The sequence below is a fragment of the Elephantulus edwardii genome, unplaced genomic scaffold (genome assembly GCF_000299155.1).
Source record: "Elephantulus edwardii isolate Elephantulus edwardi_28Jun2011 unplaced genomic scaffold, EleEdw1.0 scaffold00470, whole genome shotgun sequence".
In the NCBI taxonomy this organism is placed as follows: Eukaryota; Metazoa; Chordata; class Mammalia; order Macroscelidea; family Macroscelididae; genus Elephantulus; species Elephantulus edwardii.
This window is the reverse complement of record NW_006400220.1, coordinates 516,829-531,563: the sequence shown is the minus strand read 5'-3', so window position 1 is coordinate 531,563 and position 14,735 is coordinate 516,829. Positions and strand designations below refer to the sequence as shown.

Genomic DNA, 14,735 nt, shown 5'->3' with positions numbered 1-14,735 from the left:
TTTTCTTTCTTTCTTTCTTTCTTTCTTTCTTTCTTTCTTTCTTTCTTTCTTTCTACAGTCACTGACTGGCTGGGAAGACAGGTCTCTGTTATCAACAGCTGTCTGTTAGCTCACATTTAAAATTTTCTACTCGGCCCTACTTATCATTTCCCTAAAAAATGTTTTCCCAATTCAATATAACCCCATGGATTCAAATTTCAGGTGTGAGGAGTATAAATTATGGAAAAGAATGGATTTTAAGCAAAGATGATTCTGTAGATTTTTGTACAAAAAATATGATTCTGAGTATCATTTGCCAAAGCACAAGCATTTCAGAGTGTCCTTCCCTATTACTCACTTCATCAGTATATAGTCTAAACTTATAGGGGTCTTGAGTTTTCAGGATACTCTTCAGAGATTCTTATCTAAACTGACCCAGTTTTTAAAACATATAATTACTCATATTTCTTGGTGAGTTATTTTGGTTTTTGTTGTTGTTGTTGGTTTTGTTTTGTTTTTTTCATTTCAGATGTCTGATGATATTGACTGGTTACATAGCCGTAGGGGTGTGTGCAAGGTAGATCTCTACAGCCCAACAGGACAGCAAGATCAGGACCGAAAAGTGGTAAGATAACCCAGTTTTACCAAGGAGTGGAAAGGACTGGAGCATGGATTGCTATAGACATTCTGAGGCCTTAGTGTAATAAAGAGGATCAGGTGATATTGTGACTTCTTTGAACAAACAAATTCAATAAGGTCTCTGGGGCCAACACTCTCATACATCATACATCATAAATCAAGGGAGGGGCAGGTGAGGAATGATGTAATGGAAGTAGAGAGGGAAAGATAGGAGGGAGCCTGAAGAGGATTAAGAGTGATGGTTGCCTAGTCCCCAAGCTCTATTACCTAATACCTCTTAACACATCATAATGTGACCTAGTTACCAATATGTTACATTAGAGTGGACTCACTCTGAAGGGCATATCATACTTTCTTTCAGAAAATTCAAGTCATTTGCATAGTCCTTATGGGGGTACATGTGTTGGAGACAGATTGGCACAGGATAGAGCAGGATTTAGGATGTTGTACATAGGGTTGCTATGAATCACCGGCTACTGAACGGTACATAACAACAAAAACATATTCTATTATTTACTTAACATGTATTTTTTTCAGTTACTTTTAAATTGACTTGTTTTCAACCCTAAGAAATATTATATGTGGCCCAAGTTCCATGTTCATAGTTTCCCTAATTCACAATAAATGTATACACCTACTAAACTCAGCAACGTATAAATTGTATCACTTGAAATCTTTATTATCAGTAGTAAAAATACTACATTAGCAAACACTATTGTTGTTGTTATGTGCCATCGAGTCTCCTGCAACTCAGAGTGACCCCATGTTCAGACACTATGTCTGAAGCCTGCTCTGTCCTGAGCCAGTCTCACTGATTCTGATTCACCAACCCCCATTGCCCCAGCTATAGTATCAGTCCATCTCATCCTGGATCTTCCTCTCCTGTGCCATCCCTCCACCATTCCGAGTATGATGTCCTTCTCCAAGGACCTGTCCCTCCTGGCCATGTGCCCAACGTATGTGAGATGGAGCTTCAAAATCCTAGCCACCAAGGAGAAATTTGGTTTCACCCTCTCCAAGACAGGCCTATTTGTTTTCTTGGCCATTCATGGTATGTTCAATCCTCTTCTCCAGCATCAGTTCCTCTTCTGTCATCCTTAGTCATTGTCCAGCTCTCTGATGCATAGCAAGTAATTGCAAAGACCATGGCCTGGATGAAAAAGCTTTGAGTTTGTGTCAATTGTGAAAGCCAATTTTTTTCTCTGTTTTCTCAACTATAAAATGTGACTGTTGTACTTTGGGTCTCTTTCTGATAGGTTGATATCCTCATTTAAGAAATACAATAATTTCTGTATTTCTAAAATATAATATCTGTATTTCTAAAAATAATCATAACAGTAATGATTGTTGAGTTCTTACTATGTGCCAGGTTCTCTGCTAAAAAGTTTTATAGGCACTATCTCAGTACCTCCGAGTTTGTGTCAATTGTGAAAGCCAATTTTTTTCTCTGTTTTCTCAACTATAAAATGTGACTGTTGTACTTTGGGTCTCTTTCTGATAGGTTGATATCCTCATTTAAGAAATACAATAATTTCTGTATTTCTAAAATATAACCTCTGTATTTCTAAAAATAATCATAACAGTAATGATTGTTGAGTTCTTACTATGTGCCAGGTTCTCTGCTAAAAAGTTTTATAGGCACTATCTCAGTACCTCCCAGAAGAAAAAAAAATGACCTTTTATCTAGAGGTGTCTTTTTTAAAAAATATTTATTTTATTATTATTTTTGTGTGTGTACTGTCAAATTGGATCTGACTGGTACTGGAGGAGATTGTCCCTCCTTCCCCGGCAAAGCATCTGGTGGATTCAAACTGTGCGCCTCCGGGATTGCAGTGCAGCTTCTTGCCACTAGGCCACCAGAGCTCCCCATAGAGTTTTTTCTAAATTTACTCCTCTTCTAATTTGATACAGATATGCTTTGTTGATGTGTCCACCCTGAATGTGGAAGGTAAAGATGCCAAGGTGAGTATTATCTGTTCTACTCATGGCTTCTCATAGTTGGCATGGGTTGGATACAGCTAAGTGGTACAAGGAAACAGAAAGGTTGTAGAAGAGGAAGGAAAGGTGAAAGGGACTCATGTAGAAAGCCAACTGAATCCAGGATCCCTGGTTCAGAATTCACTGTCACTCTTGATAGGAAGTCTTACTTTAGAAGACATTTTGTTGTTGCTGCTGATAGAGTTTTTATTGTTGTTGTTGTTATGTGCTGTCGAATCTCCTGCAACTCATAGCGACCCTGTGTACAACCGCCCTGGACACTCCTCTATCCTGGGCTAAACTTATTGTCTCTGACATGTCTACCTTCATTACCCCAGTCACTGAATCAATTAATCTAATTGAGGGTCTTCCTCTCTCGTGCTGTCCCTCCAAACTTCCGAGCATGATGTCCCTCTCCAAGGTCTGGTCTTGCCTTGCAACATGTCCAAAATATGTCAGGTGAAGCCTCAAAATCCTGGCCTCCAAGGAGCAGCCTGATTTCACCCTTTCTAGGCCAAACCTGTTTGCTCTCCTAGCAATCCATGGTATATTCAATAATCTTCTCCAGCACCACAGCTCAAAGGCATCAGTTCTGTTTCTATTACCCCTAGTCATTGTCTAGCTTTCTGACACATAGAAAGTAATTGCAAAGACTATGGCCTGGATCAGATGCACCTTAGTCTCCAGACTGACATTGTTGCTCTTCAGTATTCTGGAGAGGTCCCTGACAGCCGACTTTCCCAATGTAATTCATCTTTTTATTTCTTGGCTGCTAGTACTAAGAATGTTGATTGTGTTAAGACAATTAAATATACCAGAAAATTGAAAAGGAAAATCTGACCAAAAGACTGATAGCTAATGGAATATATAGATCTTGAGACTGATGGTTCCATGAAATATTTCAGGAGGGGCAGTCTATCTCTCTTGCAGAAAAGGGAAAAAAATCATGGAAAATTAATGGTGGGAGACATCAAATTCATGCTTAGAAGTAGTAGCCTAAGGTGGGGACAGGCAGCAACCTGGAGAAATCTCAGAAAACAACTGTAAAAAAAAAAAAAAAAAGTCAACTGTCTATAAAAATCTTGCCTCTGAGTTGCAGAGTGGATTATATTTGGGGTTTGGGGTGGGGTTGGGGGATGTGCGGGGGGATTATGTACCAATGAGGGAGTTTTTCTTTTGCTTTTTGGGGAGAGGAGCAAACGGGGGGTGGGGGGGGGGGGGGGGGGGGGGGGGAGGGGGGGGGAGGGAGAAGGGTGCAACAATGAATGAATGGAATTCCAAAATCTCTGTAGATGTTCAGTGAAATGAAAAAATAAACCAATTAAAAAAAAATCTTGCCTCTGAATGCCGTAGAATCCTGCTGGTTCCAGCTCAGAAGGTGACTTAAACCTGGAGAATCTGGAAGAGAAAGAGATTATTGTGATCAAAGATACTGAGAAGCAAGCCCAGTCTAAGGTACATTGAGATTCTACCCCTTCTAATTCCCAAAGCCTAATGTTGAGTGTGAGATATTAATTCAGAAATGATAAAACATTTCTGATAAAACTACTGTCACACAGGACCATAAATATGAATACTGTAGCATTCTAGAGAACATAAGTTTAAATTCAAGGCAACGATAAATTCAGAGTTCAGCTACCTAATAAGAAGAGTAATCACAGATGTTCAAAATGCCCTCTCCTGATTCCCAAGTACTTAATCCAAACAGAATCTTATAATTCTTACATACATGCTCAGATATTATAATACACTTATAAATGCATATGTAAAGACATATATAGTCATGCAGTCATGCGACATATACACAAACAAATTTATTCAAACACAAAAAAACCCCCAGACTCATTGCTGTTGAATTGATTCTGACTGAAAAGTGGCACATATTCATTGTGATGCTTGCTTGTATGCACTGATACACACAATATACACTTACATTATTAAATTCACATACATGTACAAATATACTCACCGACATACACATATAGTCCTGTGTATTACATGTATGACACCATATTATTATACATGCTTATATAATCATACATGTGCACTGACGTGCATATGCACACATACATATACTGCTACATTTTCACACATGCCTTAATGTACAGACTGGCATGCTCTCATGTATTGATTGGTATATTGACACAACTTAGCTCATATTCACACATCAATTCACATGAGATAACATGCATTTATGTACACATACACATTCATATGCACATAGATTGACTACTACATGCATCAGCATACACATATAACAAATATATTTTCACAGATGTTTGTACATTTTAAGATGGACACATAACTCACATGAACTGACAAATATAATGAAAGGACTTAATCTATAATGTGTGTGTGTAATAGCTTGTGTTGCTGCCAGTTCTATTTGAATGTATGCATATATTGTATGTATGTTATCATACAAATTCTAAAGTACCAGATCATTAATCTGTTCATTTCTTTTCAAAATAAGAAAGAAGTAACCTACCAAAACCCTTACGGATAAGTGCTTTATTTTTTATTTTATTTTATTTTTTTTAGACGGAGGGATCCGTGTGCCTTTTCAAACAAACCCCTTCTGATCCCATAAGAGTCCTCAACTGGCTTCTCAATGATCTCCAAAAGTATGCCTTGGGTTTCCAGCATGCACTGAGTCCTTCAGCCTCTAGTTGTAAGCATAAAGAAGGAGACACAGATAGTGAATATCACAAATCACCCTCTGGAAACTGTTACAGTGTCTATGCTGACCAACTAAATATGGATTACATGAGTAACAGACCTCAAAGCTTACGTCTAGAAATGGCAGCAGCCAAAAATACCAACAATAACCAGAGTCCTTCAACTCCTTCAGCTAAATCCCCTAGCACTCAGAGGGCAGTTATCTCCCCTGATGGGGAATGTTCTATGGATGACCTTTCCTTCTATGTTAACCGACTATCTTCTCTAGTAATCCAGATGGCCCGTAAAGAAATCAAGGAAAAGTTGGAAGGTGGAAGCAAATGTCTTCATCATTCAATCTTTCCCTCAACTGGTGACAAAGGGAAGAACAGCCCCCGCAGTGCTGTGAGTAAGATTGCTTCTGAAATGGCCCATGATGCTGTGGAAGTAACCTCTGCAGAAATGCGGGGCACTGGGGAAGAGTGCAGAGAAGGTGGCCGGAAAACCTTTCTGTATAGCGAATTATCCAACAAGAACAAGAGTGGAGACAAACAGATGTGCCAGAGAGATAGCAAAGAATTTGCAGATTCTATCAGCAAAGGGCTCATGGTTTATGCAAATCAAGTGGCCTCTGACATGATGGTCTCTGTTATGAAGACCTTGAAAGTTCACAGCTCTGGGAAACCAATTCCAGCCTGTGTTGTACTGAAGAAAGTATTGTTGAAGCACACCAAGGAAATTGTGTCTGACTTGATTGATTCTTGCATGAAGAACCTGCATAATATTACTGGGGTTCTAATGACTGACTCAGACTTTGTCTCAGCTGTTAAGAGGAATCTGTTCAACCATGGGAAGCAAAATGCTTCAGATATCATGGAAGCCATGTTGAAACGCCTGGTTAGTGCTCTTCTTGGTGAGAAGAAGGAGACTAAGTCTCAGAGTCTGTCATACGCTTCTTTGAAAACTGGATCTCATGATCCCAAATGCAAGAACCAAAGTCTTGAATTTTCAGCAATGAAAGCTGAAATGAAAGGGAAAGACAAAGGAAAAATGAAACCAGAGCAATGCAAGTCATTAACCAGTGCGGAGAAAGTTGGTGAACATATCCTCAAAGAGAGCCTAACCATGTGGAATCAAAAGCAAGGAAACCAAGGCAAGGTTGCTGGTAAATTATGCTCTAATAAAGAGGAAAAAAGAGAAAAAATAAGCCCTTCCACAGATTCACTGGCAAAAGATCTGATTGTCTCTGCCCTTATGCTGATCCAGTACCATCTGACCCAGCAGGCCAAGGGCAAGGATTCATTTGAAGATGATTGTCCTGGCTCTACCATGGGCTATATGGCTCAAAGTGCCCAGTATGAGAAGTGTGAAAATGGTCAAAGTGCCAAAGCACTTTCAATGAAGCATCTAGAATCTCGAGGAGCTCCTGGACCATCCACCTCTCTAAAGGAAAATCAACAGCTGGACTCTCAGAAGCTAGATATGTCAAACATAGTTCTAATGCTGATTCAGAAGCTACTGAGTGAAAGCCCCTTCAACTGTGATGATTTATGTGAAGGTGAGAACAAGCGTTCTGAATCCAGAACAACTAAAACCGCTTCCATGTCCAAGAAGCCTGACAGAGGGGAAGAACAATGCCAGGAAAATCAAGAACTTGACTTTATCAGTGGAATAAAGCAAGTGAACAGGCAATTTATAGATCAGCTGGTAGAATCTGTGATGAAACTGTGCCTAATCATGGCTAAGTATAGCAACAATGGGGCAGCCCTTGCTGAGTTGGAAGAACAAGCAGCCTTGGCAAATAACCCCAATTATCAAGCTGGTAGTTCCAGATGTGGTTACGATACTATGGTATCACAAAACTATCAAGACACTCCTGGGCCTGAAGTAATTGTTAATAATCAGTGCTCTACAAGTAGTTTGCAGAAGCAGCTCCAGGCTGTCCTGCAGTGGATTGCAGCCTCCCAGTTTAATGTTCCCATGCTGTACTTCATGGGAGATGATGACGGACAACTGGAAAAGGTAAGCAATGTGACAAGAAACAGGAAGGTAAAAGTTTGAGATGGGCCAGGGAAGTGGTAAGAGCAAGTAACAGACTTGTACATAGAGCATAAAATTGGTCCAATTATTTTCTCCAAGTCTGTATTTTACCATATAACAGATTAATTACTTTGACATTATAAACAGTCACAAAAGTGACACAAGCTAAATGCGATTTTGTACACCTCATGGTTATGCAGAGGAAAATGAGATCAGCTCATCACATTATTAGTGACCTTCTCAACAAACTGTATGGTTTAAGAGAGATTTTTTTTCTCTTAAGTTTCTTTAAAGTTTTAAAGCCTCCAAGAACAGAAAATAAACTCCATCCTTTAACTTGTCATGATGAAATTTTCACAGGCTTATTTTTTCTGGCATACCTATGATGATATTATTCATCTTTTTCCTCCTCTAAACTCACAGCTAGGAAAAAAGTAATTGCTGTAATGGTTCAGTAGTGCAACTTTCAGCTCTTATTGCTGAATCAACTCATAGCTGACACTCAGCATGTTTTCAGAGGCTGTAAATTGCATGAGAGGAGATTATCCATCTTCTATGAAGGAGATTATCTATCTTTCTTCTATGGAGCGTCTGGTGGATTAGAACCACTAGAAATATACCACCTTTTGTTTAGCAGTACATCCCTCAATGGCCTATGCCACCAGAGTTCTCTTCAATAGGATAGAGGTTTGCAAAAGAGAAACCATGCTGTTTTCCATTTTTCTCTTTCTTCTTCCCTCCCCTCTTAAACTGTATACCCTAGGTGTTTCACTAAACTCACTATAGTTCTGGTTCTGCTCTATCTCCATAGCCCATGGGGGCCTGCATTTATACAAATGCAAGACATGCAATTTATCTCACAGTCACACTCTTCAAGCTCAGACTCTCTCTCTCTCTCTGCATTTGCTGCATTAAACAGATTCCAGAGAAACAAAATACTGATCGTTTAAAGAGTAAGGAAATGCCAACCCTAAACTACATAATAATAATACAGACTAGCTGAAGCTCCTGTGAAATATTTAGTGAACACAAGTGAATTTATAGTTCTTTTTTGAGATTACAAAATAAATCGCTTTGAGTAATTTGATCTATATTATTGGGGAAAGATAACCATATCATCAGTACTCTCCAATTCTAGGTCCCATCTCTAAACTTATCAGGTGGTTTATATTAGCTCTACTCTTTCCACAGCTTCCTGAGGTTTCTGCAAAGGCAGCAGAGAAGGGGTATAGTGTAGGAGATCTTCTTCAAGAGGTCATGAAGTTTGCCAAGGAGAGACAACTGGATGAAGCGGTGGGGAACATGGCAAGGAAACAACTACTGGACTGGCTGCTCGCTAACCTGTGAGCTAATAATCTCTTCAATTCCTTCTCACCATACTCCCGCCAGCAGCATTCCCTCCCAGCCAGAACATCCTACCATCAGTACAGTGACTTCGTGCTACATGATTGTATTTCCAAATGCATCTGAGCAGCTGCACTGTGCAAATTCCAGGTGTGTGAAAAGCTGGGAAAGAACATGAATTAAAAAAAAAAACCTTTAAAAAAGTGTGATTATATTCTTAATCAAATATATATAAGGAAAGGGAAGAGAATGGGTTCCATTTTCAAGACTGGTGAGCAGTGTTAGAATTGTACCCAAATTTCACCCTGAGTTATTTTTTGAGCACACATGGGTGCAATCTACATTCAAATCCTAGGTGATCTGGGCTCTCTACTCCTTGTCAATCAACAGATTTCCCTCTCTTCTCATGCAGCCTCAGCTGCATCCCTGAGACAAGATGGTGAAGGTTGAAGTAAGTAAATTTGGCCCCATTGGATACTTTTAATTCTGGCAAAATGAATGTTGTTGCATTGTCTATAAGTTCCAGTATGATTCCACCAATGGCAAATTCAATGGCACTGTCAAGGCTGAAAATGGGAGGTTGGTCATCAATGGGAAGGCCATCACTATCTTCCAGGAGTGAGATCCCACCAACACTAAGTGGGGTGATGCTAGTGCTGAATATGTTGTGAAGTCTGCTGGTGTCTTCACAACCTTGGAGAAGGCTGGGGCTCATTGGAAGGGTAATGCCAAACAGGTAATCATCTCTGCTCCTTCTGCCGATACCCCCCATGTTTGTGATGGGCGTAAACTATGACAAGAAATATGACAATTCTCTCAAGATTGTCAGCTATGCCTCCTGCACCACCAACTGCTTGGCCCCTCTGGCCAAGGTCATCTATGACAACTTTGACATTCTATAGGGACTCATGACAACAGTCCATGCCATTACTGCTTCTGTGACCACACAGAAGCTGTGACATAATGACCACAGAGCTGCCCAGAATATTATCCCTCCATCTGCTGGCGCTGCCAAGGCTACGGGCAAGGTCATCCCTTAGCTGAATGGGAAACTTATTGGCATGGCTTTCCATGTCCTCACTTGCAGTGTGTCAGTAATGGATCTGACCTACTGTCTGGAGAAAGCTGCCAAACGTGATGACATCAAGAAAGTAGTAAAGTAGGCATCAGAAGGGCTCCTAAAGGGCATCCTTGGGTACACTGAAGATCAGGTTGTCTCCTATGACTTTAACAGTGAGACAACTCTTCCACCTTTGATGTTGGGGCTGGCATTGCCCTGAATGAACACTTTGTCCAACGCATTTCCTGGTAGGGACACTCATTTCCAGGATGGATGACCTGATGGTTCACATGACCACCAGCTCCAGCAATAGCATTGGGGGGTGGGAACGGGGAGAGGTAGAGGGAAAGAGAGATTCTCAGCTGCTGGGGAGTCCTTGCTTCAACTTGATCTCCCCTTCCCCCACGTGGAATTTCCATCCAGACCCCATGAGAGAGGGGAGGGGCTTAGAGAACACATCTTGTCATGTACCATCAATTAAGTACACTGAGAAAAAAAAATTCTTAGGTGACCTGGCTTGTCCAAATAATCTCAAATCACAGACAATATAGCATTTTTGCCTTGTGATGACCTCCATATTTTTCCCAAAATTGTACATATACTCCACAGGAAATTGTGCTGCTAACCCAAAGGTCACACCTTTCTAGCAGTTTGAATCCACTGGTGGCTTCGAGGAGGGAGCACTGGTGATCAAGTGGTAAGAAGCTGTGCTGCAATCCCAAAGGCACTTTGTTGAATCCACACCAGCTGCTTTGTGGGAGGATGAACAATCTCCTCTGGTGTGATTTACCGCAAACCCACTGGAGGGTAAGTTATGAGTCAGTTCTAGCTGGATGACACACAACAACAACAAGAGTTGCATGATCTTAGACAAACACACCAAGTGTTGACCCACAAAGTGTTGACCTTGTTCATCTTTAAAATGTAGTTTAAAATTGTCTTACACTGTTTACAGGTTAAGTTGTACAGTACAGGGTAAATTTTGTCATAAATATAGAAGTGTGAATGCTGCACCTTTTAAAACTCAGCTAAAACAGTTTTAAGTTATTTTCATAATTGAAAACAAGATTTTCTGATTATGGGCCCCAGTTAGACATCTTTAAAGGGGGTGACTTTTGCCAACTCCTCAACAATACCTGAATCCAGTAAGAAGTAAAAGCAGATATATTAAAAGGAGAACATTCTAGACTCTCCAGCTTGAATGAAAACTGATCAAGCCTCTTCCAGTTGTACCCCACTCACCCCCTGAAAAAAAATCTTTGGAGTTGGATTACTACAGATTCTTCTTTGTTCTTGAAGAAAATCCTCAAGCTAATTCTGAGGTCAGGGCTACATTTCTAATGACTCAGTGCTCTCTGAGCACAGCTGGGTACCATGGTAGTTTACTTTCTTGAGTAATTTGGCTTTGCCTTGTTTCTGATTTTTATTATGAGATAGCCCTGGGATTCTTTGGAACTTGAGAGAGGTTGGGGCAAAATGGTTTCTAAAGGCTCTTCCACTTCGGATATGTGAAGAGTCTAAGTTTCTTTTCCATAATTTATCAGAAAAACTTGTGTAAAAGAAGTAAGCTTAGTATGAGGCAATTTGATTTTTGCCAGAGCTGACAGAACACAGCTGAGGAAGGAATACCTGGGAATATGAGAGCCTCTGACAAGAGTCTGGAGGAGCTCAATTGCTGATCTTGGATGGTGAGATCCTGGCCTTTTACTTCTCTAGACGAAAAAGCAAACATAGGCATCCTAATAGCAATGTGGCCATGCTCAATGTCAGCAGATGGAAATGAACAAGGACTCCATTAAGCTGAAAGCACAACATGTAATAAGAAAAGATGACAAGAAAAGAAAGTTATGAGCAGAATACAAGGTAAGGACTAGGGAAGAGTGAGGGGAGAAAAGCATTTGCCTCAGGTGCAAAATTAACAGAGGTGCTATAAAAATTAGATAATCATGAGGAAAATTAATTGAGATGTTAAAAATAGTAATTTAATTAATGATAGACAAAATACTGAAGAATTTTATACAACATATCATTAACAGTGCCATATTTGACCATAAAACATAAAGAGAAAATTAGTAATAATGATTTTATAAGAGTATATGTCTGGCCATGCCTGTGGGCTGAGGGCGAGTGTCTTGTAAATCTCAGTGTCAGCTGGATGGGGCCTCTTGCATCTCAAAGAGAGGCAAGTGTGAACTGGCGGGGGCGGGGGGCGGAAGGCAGGGAGAAAAGTACAACAATGAATGAATGGAAATACAAAATCTATGTAAATTTTCATTAAAATTAATAAAATAATTTTTTTTAAAAAAAGGGAGAAAGGCAAGTATGGAACGCTTGGTACGCTTGTGGCTTTCTTTTTGCCCCAAGTGTATGTCAGCAGAGCAGACTTGCCAGATGAATTGGGGATCTCTGGCCCAGATTTCACCAGCATTTGGGCATGCCGGAATGGTAAAATACTGAAACATCTGTTTTTAATTGTTTTTGGTCAAATATTCTTCAAGGTCGTATAACCCTGGTGTGTCCACTTGCGGTACAGAGGTAATTTGTGGTGCCTCTGAAGCTGAACACTGTGACACTGGTGTGTCAAATGTGATAATGGTTACCCATAGTGGATGTGTTTGGTGGAGCTCCCCAGTTAAAACAAGCTTGGAAGCAGGAGTGGCATCCACTTCTGTAATAGCTTGCCTCTGGAAACCCTATGAACCTGGAGAAAGGATGAAAGTCACACAAGTGTTGAGGACTTTCGTTCATAGGGTCTCTATGAGTTGTCTACAACTCTATGGCACTTAACAACAACAACATAGGATATCGCCAAACTAGAATTTAAAGATTATATTGCTCTCAATGCTTCTAACAATACAAAAAAGAATTCTAATAAAACAAGTTTAGGAAAGGAGAAATTAAAAGCAGAACAAGGGAAGCAAAAGGGAGACAGAAAAAGCTTCATTTAAGCATTAAAAATGAAAGAATGTTGCAGTGTTTTCTACAAAGAAGAGATAAGAAAAAAGATTCAAGGAAATAATTAGTGCAAAGGATTTGTGTGCCAAGCGAACTCCAGAAGAACTCCATGGTGTCCAGTTAAGGCTGCTGATTGCTTTCAAAATGATCACAATAGGACATACCCGATATAGTGGAAGAAAAATGTGGAATTAGACTCAAAATAATAATACATGACCCTTAGACACTCAGCAAGCCTGGAACTAAATTCACCTATGTAGCTCAACTTTTATGTTTACTTGTTTTATTGACTATGCAAAGTTCTTTGTGTGGATCATAGTAAAATATGGCTAATATTGAGAAAAATGGGAATTGTGTATGTAGTTACCATTTACACTTTTTTTTAAGGTGTTTTCAATAAGTAATTAATTATACAAAATTCTGTCCCCAGTGTAATTTCTATCACCAATGCTGGGCTTTTCAACTACTGATCCTCCTTCTTTCTTTTTGTAGCTCAACTTTTAGCTGAACAACAAGCCTACACAGTGAATGCTAGTACCAGGAAGATACACAATCTTTAGGCCAATCACACAAGATCAGAAAGGGTTGCATTTAAGGCAAAGAGGAGAAACGGTTGCAGAAGAAAGAAGAGGAAATCACTAGGACAGCAAAGATTAGAGGATGAATGGGGGTGGGAATATGAAGGAATATGCAAGGATGAAGATGAAGGGATAAAAGTCACAGATCAATAGTAATTAATTCAATAAAACACAATGTACACATTGTATAAAACAAAATGTGCATAAATGGAACAATGTATATTAATGATTGTATAAACCATAATGTATAGGAGAGAACACAATTTGAAAAAAGGAGTACGGGAAGGATACATCGTGTGTATGTGCCATAATTTCTCAATTCATTCCTAATCATAGGGTCAGACAAGTTGATGGGTGGAGGAAATGGGAATGATCCAGTGTGAAAAACAATGTATACAGAATTTGTAAGTGAACCTGTATAAAAGAAAAAGGTTTTAAAAAAAGAATTTCAGAGACCAAGGGCTCTGAGCGGCTTCGGGATGGAGGCGGTGCCAGTGGCGGCTTCCAGCCCTACTTCAACTCCTTGCGGCAGAAGCTTCAGCAGAGGGAACCCGCGCTGGTGTCGGTGGTGGTGGCATTCATCACGGTGCTGATGACGTTGGTGTTCTGGAAGTTCATCCGCAGCAGAAGGAGCATTCAGAGAGCTGTCCTCCTGGTTGGCCTTTGTGACTTGGGGAAGACATTACTGTTTGTCAGGTTGTTAACTGGCCTTTACAGAGATACATAGACATCCATCAGCTCTCTACAGAGTCAACAGGGGTAATAGCCTGACCTTGATTGCCCCCCCTGACCATGAGAGCTTGAGGTTTCAGTTCTTAGAGCATTTTAAGACTTCAGCCAGGGCTGTCGTGTTTGTTGTGTGTAGTGCGACGTTTCAGCGGGAGGTGAAGGATGAGTTTCCTGTACCAAGTGCTCTTGGACAGCATGAGCCTGAAGAATGTACCGTCCTTCTTGATAGCCTGCAACAAGCAAGATATCACAATGGCAAAATCAGCAAAATTAATTCAGCAGCAACTTGAAAAAGAACTCAACACCCTCCGGGTGACCCTGTCTACGGCCCCCAGCACCATGGACAGCGCTAGCTCCGCGCCCCCCCCCCCCCCCCCCCGCTTCAGCTGGGAAAGAAAGGCAAAGAATTTTAGTTCTCACAGTTGCCTCTCAAAGTCTAGTTCCTGGAGTGCAGCGCCAAGGGTGGCAAAGGGGACAGTAGCCCTGCCGACAGCAGGGAGCTGGAGAAGTGGCTGGCTAAAATCGCCTGACGGGAAGACGTGTGTGATGGACACTTGGAACATGATGCATTTCAGAAGCGATAAAGGAGGGATGTTGTTGCTTTTAAGTGCCGTCGAGTCTCAGGCGACACATAGCGACGCTATGAAGGAGAGTCCTCAACGCTTGGGTGTCTCTCATCCTCTCTCCAGTTCATAGGGTTTCCGGAGGCAAGCTATTACACGGAAGTGGATGCCACTCCTCCTTCCAAGCTTGTTTAGAAAGGGCTCCTTGTTCCT

At 40.6% G+C, this 14,735-nt stretch overlaps 1 protein-coding gene and 1 pseudogene across 1 annotated transcript in view; both read left to right on the top strand.

Moving 5' to 3' along the window:
* The window catches only part of LOC102858768 (A-kinase anchor protein 4-like), a 10,785-nt gene extending 1,972 nt beyond the window's left edge, over nt 1–8,813 (top strand). The window contains exons 2-6 of the mRNA XM_006902907.1: nt 509–604; nt 2,530–2,580; nt 3,949–4,050; nt 5,137–7,275; nt 8,485–8,813. Coding sequence (XP_006902969.1) covers nt 509–604; nt 2,530–2,580; nt 3,949–4,050; nt 5,137–7,275; nt 8,485–8,640 — 2,544 coding nt within the window. The 3' untranslated portion in view covers nt 8,641–8,813. The remainder of the gene's footprint in view (nt 1–508; nt 605–2,529; nt 2,581–3,948; nt 4,051–5,136; nt 7,276–8,484) is intronic.
* Nucleotides 8,814–11,525: 2,712 nt separating this feature from the next.
* Nucleotides 11,526–14,489, top strand: LOC102861613 (annotated as a pseudogene).
* The last annotated feature ends 246 nt before the right edge of the window (nt 14,490–14,735 follow it).